The 11,959-nt window shown below is 48.1% G+C and overlaps 1 protein-coding gene across 1 annotated transcript; it reads left to right on the forward strand.

Annotated features, from left to right (window-relative positions):
• Window positions 1-3,183: 3,183 nt before the first annotated feature.
• NDUFAB1 (NADH:ubiquinone oxidoreductase subunit AB1) lies at window positions 3,184-11,650 on the forward strand (the record flags this gene model as incomplete). Its single annotated transcript, XM_080703257.1, has 4 exons — window positions 3,184-3,351; window positions 8,521-8,643; window positions 9,680-9,767; window positions 11,559-11,650. The coding sequence occupies 4 exons, from the start codon at window positions 3,184-3,186 to the stop codon at window positions 11,648-11,650; spliced, it is 471 nt and encodes a 156-aa protein (XP_080559383.1).
• Window positions 11,651-11,959: the final 309 nt, after the last annotated feature.

Below are 11,959 nucleotides of genomic sequence, written 5' to 3' on the forward strand. Positions count from 1 at the left end.
AGCCTCCATTGCCCAGATCATACGCTGTCATGGCTCGAGAGCTGAGAAAACAGCAGAGACAGGCGGTCATTCCAGTTCCTTTGCTATTCAAGAAAGCATATACTTGACAGGATAGGTGTAAGATGGTTGCTCTGAGACTCGTGCCCTGGAGAAGTGTACAGTCTAGTGGGGGAGACTGATATGAGCAATAGGTACTGGGTTTACTTTTTTAATTTTCTATTGGTGCATGATAGTCATGCATCTTAATGGGGCACAAGATGGTGGAGGCATACCTGCACACATCACCCACTTGGGCCTTCCCCAGTTCTCGTCCCATTCTCTCCCTTCTCATGTCTGGCTTAGTGGTTGACTCTGATATGTTTGTTACTGTACGTGATGTACATTAGGAAATTTCCCTCTTTCCTCCTCCCATCGCCCTCAGCTAGGTCCCCTTATTTGTGCGTCTATAGTATTGCCTTTGTCTAGAGTTCTTCCTATAGACCCATTTTCTCCCTAGCTTCCGCATATTAGGGAGAACACTCAATTTCTTATTTTTTGCAACTGACTAATCTCACTAGGCATACTGTTGTCCAGTTCCATCCATTTCCCTGTCAATGATGTAATTGTGTACTGGGTTTATGTTTCAGGGGTATCTTCTGGGTCTTCTCCAGGAGCTTGGACATTGGGCCGCTAGGACAGCTAAGAGAGTCTTGTGGAGCAGAACAACTTAGCTTAGTCTTGCAGGGTGAGCAGGCGAAGCAGAAACGAAGGTGCTGCAGACAGAAGGGACAGTATGGTGTGAACCTCAGAGGACTCTCACAGGAGAATCATGCTGAGAATGGAGTTAGGAAGCAATGGAGATAGCAGGGCCTTGGTAACCAATGTGGATTTTCCCCTCCGGTGAAGAGAACACTGAAGGGTCTGAGTAGTAAGGGGACGGTATGGTCCCAGCCTGGCTGCACAGAGAGTAACAGACCCGTGGAGGCCAAGAGCAGAGGCAGGGTGACGACCAAGAGGTCAATGTGTGGTAGAGGCGGTGGAAACGAAATTGGATCTATACATAGGAGAAAAAAGAAATGACCAAGGACTCAGTGAATGCCTGATTGGGTAGGAAGGGAAGAGGTTTTGGATCCTGGCTTAGTCGGGATTGGAGTCAGCAGTTGAAATAGATATACACAGGAAGAGAATGAGGTTGCGTGCTTATAGATCATCAAATAGGAATGTTGAGTAGGCCACTGGATATAGGACCGCGGAGCTCAGAGAAAAGGCCAGGGCTGGATGCAGGTGGGAATTAAAGCCTGTCATGTGAATCAACTCTGAAAACTTGGTGTTTAAAGTCAAGAGTGGGTCAAGAATAGAGAACCCTAAGGACCAGTGTTCAAATGATGAGCAAAGGAGACAGAGCCATGAAAAAGAAAGGGAATGGCCAGGCCCGGTGTGGTGGTGCACACCTGTAATCCCAGCACTTGGGAGGCCGAGACAGGAAGATCGCAGGTTTGAGGACAGCCTCAGCAAGTAGTGAGAACCTGTTTCAAAAATTAAAAAAAAAAAAAAAGGGCCGGGTGTGGTGGCACATGCTTGTAATCCCTGTTCTTGTGGAGACAGGAGGATTGTGCAGGTTTGAAGCCAGCCTCAGCTACTTAGTGAGGTTCTCAGCAACTTAGTGAGATCCTGTGTCCAAATAATATATATATTAAAATAGGTCTGGGAGTATAGCCGGAGGTAGAATGTCCCTGGGTTCCATCCCCAGTACCACCAAAAAAAAAAAAAAAAGGGGGGGGATAGGATTGTAGCTCAGAGGTAGAATGCCCCTGGGTTCCATCCCCAGTACTGCAAAACAAACAAACAAACAAATAATGGATAGGGCCTTTGGCTTTGTTTTTATTTTTGGTGTACATGCCTATAATTCCAGTACTTGGGAGGCTGAGACAGGAGAATCACAGGTTCAAGGACACACTCAGCAACTTAGCAAGACTTTGCTTCCAAATTTAAAAAGGCAGGGAGTATAGTTCAGAAGTAGAATGCCCCTGGGTTTCAATCCCCAGTACTGCCCCCTCCGCCTTGCAAACAGACTAGGAGAAACTTAGGCATGTTTATGGCTTTAAGGGAGAGAGCCAGATGAATGTTTAAGATGTAGAAGAGATTACAGGGTCTCGGGGAGAATGGAGGGGATGAGACCATAGCACAGTGCACTGGAAGGACGGAGGGACAGCTGGTGGGTTGCTGGACAGTATAAGAAAGCCAGCATTGCTGGGTGTGGTAGTACACCAGTAGAGACGTCTGCCATTTAGTGAGACCTTGTTTCAAAATAAAAAAAAAATGGGTGGGAATATAGGTTGGAGGTAGAATGCCCCTGGGTTGAATTCCCAGCACCAATAATAATAATAATAATAATAATAATAATAATAATAATAATGAAGAAGAAGAAGAAGAAGAAGAAAAAGAAATAATAAAAAAGAAAACTGGCATCATTCATCTTTCTATGAGAATGCTATTGAAAAATGGGCGTGGTGGAGCATGCTTGTAATCCTAAGATTTGGGAGGCTGAGATAGGATGATCACAGGTTCAAGGACAGCCTCAACAAAGTAGTGAGACTCTCAGCAACCTAATGAGACCGTGTTTCAAAATAAAAATGGCTTGGTGTGTAGCTCAAAGGTAGAATGCCTCTGTGTTCAATTCCCAGTTACCTACCCTTCCCCCCAAAAAAGAAAAGTATCTCAAATCTTTCCCAAGTACTAAGAGTTTGATCCCAATTGTAATACTGGAACTTTTACCATATATGACCAAAGTGCCAGACAGGTCACAGCCGCCATCCTAGAACTCCAATCAGATTTTTGGTGTCAGGCAGTTTGGGGCAGGAACGAAAGACTGTCCTTTGACACGAAGCTTGGTTCAAAGACGTAGTCCAATTGCGCTTTCAATTGCTCAATAAGCAGGGCAGCGGCAGTGGCGAAACCAGGGTGCGGCAGAGCTTTTGGAGAAGAAATAAAAATACGTTTCCTTTTTGTGTCCACGATTGGTGTTAAGGGACCGATGGCATCTGTGCGGTAAGCCTTGGCCTCCCGCCCCGCGGGCTGAACAGCGCGGCCGGGGCTGCAGTGCCGCCAGGGGCCGCCAGGGGCCGCCCGCGCCCGCGCCGCTCTGCGCGTGAGCGGAGGAGGGCCGCCGGGGCGCCGCGCAGTGCACTCTGGGCCGGCGTAGCCATGGCGGCTCGTGTCCTTTCCTCCTGCGTCCGCCGCCTGCCCGTGGCCTTCGCGCAGCTGCCCCGGGTGCCCACGCTGCCCCTGGCCCGGCCGCTCAGCACCGCCCTGTGCCCCGCGGGGCCCCGCACGGGCCCGGGGGCCCCGCAGCCGACCTCGGTGCTCGCGCAGGTGACTCGCGCGCGGTGACTTTGCCGGCCCGGCAGGGTCAGGGCCCGGCCCGGGTGGGGGCGGGGAGGGGCCGGGGAGCGCGGGCCGCGCGGGGGCCGGGGGTGCAGCCGGGCAGCCCCGCCGCTCAGCCGAGCCGGGAGGGCCCCAGGCCGACCCGCAGGCGCGATGAGAGCGCGACCCCGCGGAGCCCCTCGTGCGGTGCTTGTGAGCTCGCAAAATACCGCCGCCGTGACTTGTATTGATGTTGTTAAATACCGCGATCACTTTCTAGGGAAGAGAAATGTCAAGGCGAATAGAGGAAGCCACTTGCCTACGGCTTTCTCCAGAGTAGTTCTCTTTCTGGAAGTCTTAATTTTCTCCTGTGGCACTTTTACCTGATTTTTGCCCTCGTGGAAGCAAGGACAGGAAACAAGTAGTATATAGTTTTCCTGTATGATGGAACCTTGCGAGGCAGTGATTTCCAACCCTAAGCCCACATTCAGATCACCTGGGCAAACTTGAAAAGGCCCTGGACGCTCTCCCCGCCCCCCTTGTGAATTACTCCTGGGATGAGGCCCTGGCGTGGCCTTCTGTTTTAAATTTCCCCACGTGACTCCGAAGTGCATCCAAGATTAAGATCAAGCTGAGAACCGTTTTCCAGCTCACAGACTTGGTGTAATAGTGGCTCGATCCTGACTGCATGTTACAGTAAATAAAGATGTCCAGGCCAAATCAGAAAATAGGCTCCAGTGATTGTTTTGTGCAGCCAGTGTTGAGATTTACTGACAGTGTAATGGATTAATAGTTATAGAGCGTTGTCTTATTGGCTATATCAAAAGCTTCATAGATCACCTTAAAGTTAAGAAGAGGGCAATAGGTAAGAGTTGCTGAGTGGGTGTTGAGACCGATTTGAACATTAGGTTAAAATGTGAAGTGATTGTCCCTGTTTCTTTTGAACTGGAGGTGGAATCCTGGGACATTCTATCTCTGAGCTATACTCCCAGCCCGATTTTTCATTCTTTATTTTGAAACAAGGTCTCACTCAGTTGCAGAGGGCATCAGTAGCTGAGATTGTCCAAGAACCTACGAACTGGGATGACAAGCGTGAGCCGCCATGCCCTGCTGATTGTCCCTGTTCTTACAGCGCTGATTCTCAAACTTGGTTGTACACAGAGACTGCTTGGTTAAGATACAGATTCCAATTTAGTGGGTCCAGGAAGGTGCCTGGGTTTTCATTTCCAGGGAACTCCCTGAAGATAACTGCTGCTGATGGTCCTTGAACAAAGCTGCTATATAGCAAGGCTTTTAAAGGTATCCCACCACCTCTGTTTTACATATACAGCAGAGGAACCATTTTCATTTATATCTGCAGAGTGATTTTGAGTGAGTTCATTCAAAGGTAAGCAGAGACACTTTTACATACCAGGCCGTGTTAGCTACTGAGGAATGTGGATGTTCTCTGCCAGGTTGGAGTGAGTGGTAAACAAGGACTGTTGAAGGAATAAATGAGGCCTTTCCTCCCAGTCAGCCAGGCTGGGTGACTTGGTAAACAGAAGGAGGAGAGAACCGAGAGCAGAGCCTAGCTCGGAGGCTTCTGGCTAGAAACCCACACGTGGAGAGGAAGTAGAGGTCTGCGAGGAGGAGCTGGAGACAGGTGTGGACTTGTTCCCAGACCAGGTCTGAGATGTCTGGGCTCCCTGGGCAGAGCTGTCCTGAGGACAGGTTGCAGAGCTGGCCTTTAAAGTCACTTCCTTAGCAGAGGAGCCCGGGGAGCCAGAGGGATTCTGATGGGAACTGTTCAGTGTGAGGTGCTAGTCCAGAGGGCATCTGGGGTGGGATACATAGCAACTGCATCAGTTACCTGAAAGGGGGGTGATGGTTCACAGGGTGGCGGAGAGCTAAAGGGGTGATGTGGTTGGAGTGCTTAGTGATGAGAAGTCACTAAGACTGAGGGAAAGAACAGGATCAAGTGTTGGGGGCCGCACACTGGTCATCATCACAGTCCTGCTGGGCAACCCAAGTGGCACTTACTGTGTACCTGCCAGGCCGGGCTCAGAGCCCGTTACTTCTCACTGGTGCCTCAACCATCCTATGAGCATGGCACTGTTTATCCCCACTTTACACATAGAGAACCAGGAGTGTACAAAAGCTAAGAAACTTAGCCAAGTGCAGTTACCTCGGAAAGCAAGCGCCAGGGTGCGGCGGCAGCAGTATAGTTCCAGAGCCTTGCCTCTTGCTCACCACACCTCACTGCCTCCTGTGGGCCCCACTGCAGCCACTCACTGCAGATGAGCATGTGGCCCACATGGAGACCCCGCTGCCTCAATCACAGGCACCTGTATGGCCCTGGAAGCACTTGCCAGTGCTTTTGGGGGCGATGCTGACACCTAGCGGCCACATGGGGAGCTGTGCAGTGCCTGCCTTCTGTGGCCTCCCCTTTTCTTCCTCTCTTTTCAGTGTTAATTCCACTTTACACCGTTGTTGTTGTTGTTGTTATTGTTGTTGTTGTTCTGGGAATTGAACCCAGGGGCTTTCTACCTCTGAGCTACACCCCCAGCCCTATTTTATATTCTTTATTTTGAAACAGGGTCTAAGTTGTAGAGGCCTCACTAAGTAGCTGAGGCTGGCCGTGATCTGATTCTTCTGTCATAGCCTCCCAAGTACTATGATTACAAGCCTGCAACACCATGTTTGGCTAAAACTTTTTTTTTTTTAATTTATTTATTGTACTATGGATTGAACTCAGGCATTCTACCTTGGAGCAATCCTCCCAGCCTGCCTGCTTGTTTTCTTTCTTTCTTTTTGCAGGTCTGGGGATAGAACCCAGAGACATTTGACCTCTGAGCTACACCCCCTGCCCTATTTTTTATTCTTTATTTTGAAACAAGGTCTCACTGAGTTGCAGAGAGCCTCGCTAAGTAGCTGAGGCTGTCCGCGGACCACAATCCTCCAGTCTCAGCCTCCCAAATGCTGGGATTACAAGCATGCGCTGCCATGCCCGGCTATTTTTTCTTTTAAAACAGTCTCATTAAGTTGCTGAGATTGTCCTTGAACCTGCGATCTTCAAGTGTGCACCACCATGTCCAACTCCTTTATTACTTCTTTCTGCTTCATTTTATCTATGACTTGGAAACCTCTTCTAGTTGTCGAAAATAAGTAGGCCTGGTGATGTCCCCTATTAAAGATCTTTACTCAAGCTGTAATTGGAAAGGAAAGGAAATCACAGATCCAGACACAAAAGTGCTCTACCACTCTGGCAGTACTCAGAATTGCTCAAAAATATTCTTCAAGTAGTTTAGTTTGCTGATTAAACCTGATTTTTATTAAAAATATTATTTTGAGACAGGGTCTAAGTTTTGTAGGCTGGCCTTGATCTTGTGATCCTCCTGCTGCCTTGGCCTTCATGGGAGCTGGAGTGACAAGTGTGTACCACCACACCTGGCCCATGGTTCCTACTGAGGATTGAACCCAGAGGCATCCTAGGGTCTTACTAAGTAGCTGAAGCTGGCCAGGAACCTGCAATCCTCCCATCTGAGCCTCCTAATTACTGGGATTACAAGCGTGCATCACCACATCCAGCTTGCCCTCCCCACCCCCCGTACTGGGGATGGAATCCAGGGGCATTCTACTTCTGAGCTATAACCCCAGCCCTATTTTTTATTTATTTTGAAACAGGGTCTCACTGAGTTGCAAAAGGCCTCACTAAGTAGCTGAGGCTGTCTGCAAACTGCGATCCTCCGGTCACAGCCTCCTAAATATGCTAGGATTACAAGTGTACACCACCATGCCCAGCTTTGTGGTTTTTTACTAGTAGTTTTCAAAGGCTTCTGTGAATTTCAGGGACCTGAGCCTCAATAAGCAAATCCATATTCAATGAGGAAATGTCCCAGGAACTCCAACCTGGGGACTTAGCCTCAGCAAGTTTAGATCAGAGACTTCTGTTGTGAGTGAAAGTGCCAGCCACAAGCTCTCCCCCCCCCCTGTTCTGTGTTGTACCTTCCTCCCCATTACCTCCTTAGTAAACAAAACCTGGCCATGTCTCCGATACCTAATTGGATATCAAGCAAGTATCTCTTGATATTTGGGATGCTGCTCGATCATGGCAAGGATCAGAAAGGCCCTGGCTTGGCAAGCCTACCAGGAAGGAAACAGACTGCTGTCAGGTTCCCTCCTCCTCCCCTTTGCTGGGTGGCAGGCTTCATCTGTCCTGGCCAGGGAGGGGTGTAATGATCACTGGAGCCACCTGAGGCCCTTCTGGTGTAGGACCCTCAGTTGGAGCTGCCTTTCAGAATATGAGAACAGGCCTGTCTATGTGAGTTCATTTCACATCTGTCTGCTAAAGGTGGCAGTGAGCCAGGCATGGTGGCACACACTTGTAATCCCAGTACTTGAGAGGCTGAGACAGGAGGATTACAGGTTCCAAATAAAATATAAAAAATAGGTCTGGGAGTGTAGCCTGGAGTCTGAAGGGTTCCATCCCCAGTACCATCAAAAAAAAAAAAGTTTAAAACGGACTAGAGGTAGCCGGGCATGGTGGTGCACACTTGTAATCCCAGCATTCCGGAGGCTGAGACCGGAGGATCAAGGTTTGCAGACAGCCTTAGCTACTTAGTGAGGCCCTCTGCAACTCAGTGAGACCTGGTTTCAAAATAAAGAATAAAAAATAGGGTAGGGGGTGTAGGGGGAGGTCAATGCCCCTTGGTTTCATCCCCAGACCCGCAAAAAAAAAAAAAAAAAAAAAGACTAGAGGTATAGCTTGGAAGTAGAATGCCCCTGGGTTCCTGAGTACCACTCCTTCCCCTCAAAGAAAAAGAAAAGGCGTGCAGAAACCACAGGGATGTGAAGACGCCACAGGGAGACGGGCTGCTCTGCAGACCCCAGATGGTTTTAGCAGTGGTTAGGCTCTCTGAGCAAGACGCGTGTCCAAAGCATAAGGGTTGAGCCCAGAAGTCAGGGGGACCAGTCCTGGCCTGGAGGGGAAGGGGAAGGGGGCCCATTTTGATACAGCTGACTGCTAGGGCCTCTGAGACAATCCAGCATTATGATTTGGTCCTAATGGCCACAATTAGAATCAGATGCTCTGGGTTCAGTAGCGTCCCAAACACTTTGTGAAGTTACCAACAGGCTGGCGTGTTCCTTCAGAGGCATTTCAGGCTCAGTGACATTCTTTCTTTTGTGCCCTTGATCCAGGCTCCAGGGAGAGTTACACAGTTGTGCCGCCAATACAGTGACTTGCCCCCTTTGACGATAGAGGGGATCAAGGACCGGGTTCTCTACGTCTTGAAACTCTATGACAAGATTGACCCGGAAAAGGTAATTGATGGCTGGTTTAAAGTTATAGGGTATTTAATCACCTGGTGTGACGTCCAAAGAACTCAAAAGGATATTCAGTAAAACCTTTCCTTGTCTCCCAACCACCCAGTTCCCTGCTGGGAAACAGCCGAGGTTAACCGCTTCTGTGTATCTTTCTACAGATAACGGTTATGTATGTGGATATACCCATAATACATACACACACATACATACATACATATGTGGGTATATACATTATATGCATCTGTGTTTATCTCTTGCCCTTTTTATGTGTATGGTACAGGGATTGAACTCAGGGCACTCTAGCTTCGAGCTACAATCCCAGCCCTTTTTATTTTTTGTTTTGAAATGGTCTCACTAGATTACTGTGTCTTGCTACATCACTGATGCTGGTCCTGAACCTGCTGTGATCCTTCAGTCTCAGCCTCCCAAGTCCTGGGGTTCCAGGCGTGTGGCACTATGCCCTGCTGGCAGTGTGCTATTCTTTATTTCTTCTTTTATCTGTTTTGTGGTCTGGGGATTGAACCCAGGAGCATTCTACTTCTGAGCTCCATCTCCAGGTCTTTTGATTTGATTATTTGGAAACATGGTCTCATTAATTTTTCAGCCTCACTAAGTAGCTGGGGCTGGCCAAGAACCTGCGCTCCTCCTGTCTCGGCCTCCCGAGTCCTGGGATCACAGGCGTGCCCACCACGCCTGGTGGTAGGGCAGTGTGCTGTTCCTGAGGGAGAGGAATGCCATGCTTAAGGAAGGTCTTAGCTGTCAGTTAGGAAGCCAGAAAACTGAACTTCCTCCGATGTCCTTCAGAACACTGATGAAGGCTTAGCATAAATAATGCATCGTAAAGCTTCATTAGCTTTATGTTGTCAACGACTTTAAAACAAAGGTAACGTCAAGTCCACCGTGTACCTGCCTTCCTAGGTTCAGTATTGACGTTAGTCAGGGCTATGACATGATGAATGATACTACAGCGTCCTTACCTTTGGAAGCAAATGCCTTCAGACTAAACTTTGTGTTTGGTGTTCTTTCCTTGCAGCTCTCGGTAAATTCCCATTTTATGAAAGACCTGGGCTTAGACAGTTTGGACCAAGTGGAGATTATCATGGCCATGGAAGATGAATTTGGTAACACAGGCTTAGTCTTGTATCTGCATATTGTGATTCTTGATTTAGGTGGATTAAACACAAAGAAATGCTGGGTATTGGAATTGGAATCAAATATCAATAGAAACACTATCATCCCGTGCCCCCTTCCCCGTGTACTTCATCAGGTTAAGTAAGTGTTAGGGACGGCGCAGGCCCTGCAGAGAGCCCCGGATGGGACAGAGGACTGGATGGCCAGAAAAGGCCAACGGGAGCAGGAGGCAGATTGCTCAGGCGGGGTTCCGAGGTGAAAGGCAGCAGCCTGACTATAGGAGGCTGGCGGCTTCTGGGTCCCTTCAGGAGCTGTGGCCTCATCGCTTGGTAGACGAGTAGGGTATGCAATGGCGTCGAGCCAGGGTATGCAGTGGTGTCGTGCTCTGCACTCTTGCTCTGATCTCCTATAATTCCTTATGTGCACACTCTAAGTGAACTTTGTTCTGGACTGTTTGTTGTGCAAATGAAGCCTTTATAAAGCCCCTTGGCGCATTCCCTGGTGAGCTGCTTCAATAGGAAGCAGTGGAATTTCTGTGCCATCTTACAGAGCAGGACATCATTAACATTCCTCATATGATGCTGATTAGAGGGATGGTATTGTTTGCCCTGGTTAAGAGTACCAGGTCTCAGGCCAGGCACCATGGCACAGGCCTGCAAGTCCAGTACTTGGGAGGCTGAGACAGGAGGATTACAGGCTCAAGGCCAGCCTCAAGCAATTTAGTGAGACTCTGTTTAAATTTTTTTTTTTGGGGGGGGGGGCTGGTCTGGGGATGGAACCCTGGGGCATTCAACCTCCGAGCTATACTCTCTCCCCTATTTTTTATTCTTCATTTTGAAACGCAGTCTCACTGAGTTGTGAAGGCCCTCACTAAGTAGCTGAGGCTGTCTGCAAACTACAATCCTCCGGTCTCAGCCTCCCAAATGCTGGGATTACAAGCGTGCGCCACCAAGCCTGGCTTGATTAAAATTTTTTTAAAAAGGGTTGGGGGGTGTAGGTTGTATGTAGAATGCCCTGGGGTTCAACCTCCAGTCCTAAAAATAAAAAAAAGAATAGCTGGTCTGGGTAGGGCTGAGCCACCTCGGCCTGGATAAGTGATCTCTCTGGGCCTGTTTCTTCAGCTGTAAGACAAGGGTGACTGTGGGAGGAACCTTGAGATTGGGGTTGCTGTGAGAATTAGAGAGAGATGGTGTAAAATAGGTTTGGGCCAAAATGAGCATTTGGTAAATGGTTAACTACCAGAACCCCAATCGTTCAGGAAAAGAGAATGAAGTACATATGACGGCGTGGATGAGTCAGGAGGCCACGCTAAGTGAAAGAAGGCAGACATGAAGACCGAGTGGCGCCTGACTCCTCGTTTGGAAAGCGAAGCAGCAGCTCCAGAGACGGCAGCGATGCTGCCAGGGTCGGGGAAGGGGCAGAGACTCATGGGCACTCGCTTTTTTTTAAGGCTTGTGAATGCATTTTGGGGAAGTTAGATTAATTCTGGGTGAATTAGATAATAGTGATAGTTGTACAATCTTGTGAATATACTATTATACACTTTAAAAGGAGGACTTTTCTATTATGCCAATTCTATCTAGAAAAAAAGAAAAAGGCCTTTATATCCATGATATCCATGTTGTATAAAACCTGACTAGCTCACAACCGAGTGGGATTCAGGTTGTGGGGATTTTTGATGCAGCTGCCTTACAAAAGTGTCGGTTTTAGAACTGACTTTAATTGTAAAGAATTTTCTTTTTCTGTACTCACACATTGTTTTATCTTTTCTTTAATTTTAGGATTTGAAATCCCTGACATAGATGCAGAAAAGTTAATGTGTCCACAAGAAATTGTTGATTACATTGCAGATAAGAAGGATATATATGAATAAAAAATCAGGTAAATAATCTGCCTTATGAAATAACGTCCTCTCATAGAATCGGCCTACTTTGGGTCTTTAGTAAGTCAATACTCAAGAAATGAAAGCTGGGTGTGGTGGCGCACACCTGGAATCCCAGTACTTGGGAGGCTGAGACACGAGGATTGTAGGTTCAAGACCAGCCTCAGCAGCTTAATGAGACCCTGTTTCAAAAGAAAGACTAAAATAGGGCTAGAATATAACTCAGAGGTAGATTAACACCCGAGTTCAATCTCCAGCACCACAAATGTACAAAAACAGAAGAAATGAAAGATGGAAATG

The sequence above is a fragment of the Muscardinus avellanarius genome (assembly GCF_963383645.1).
Source record: "Muscardinus avellanarius genome assembly, chromosome: 10".
Lineage (NCBI taxonomy): Eukaryota > Metazoa > Chordata > Mammalia > Rodentia > Gliridae > Muscardinus > Muscardinus avellanarius.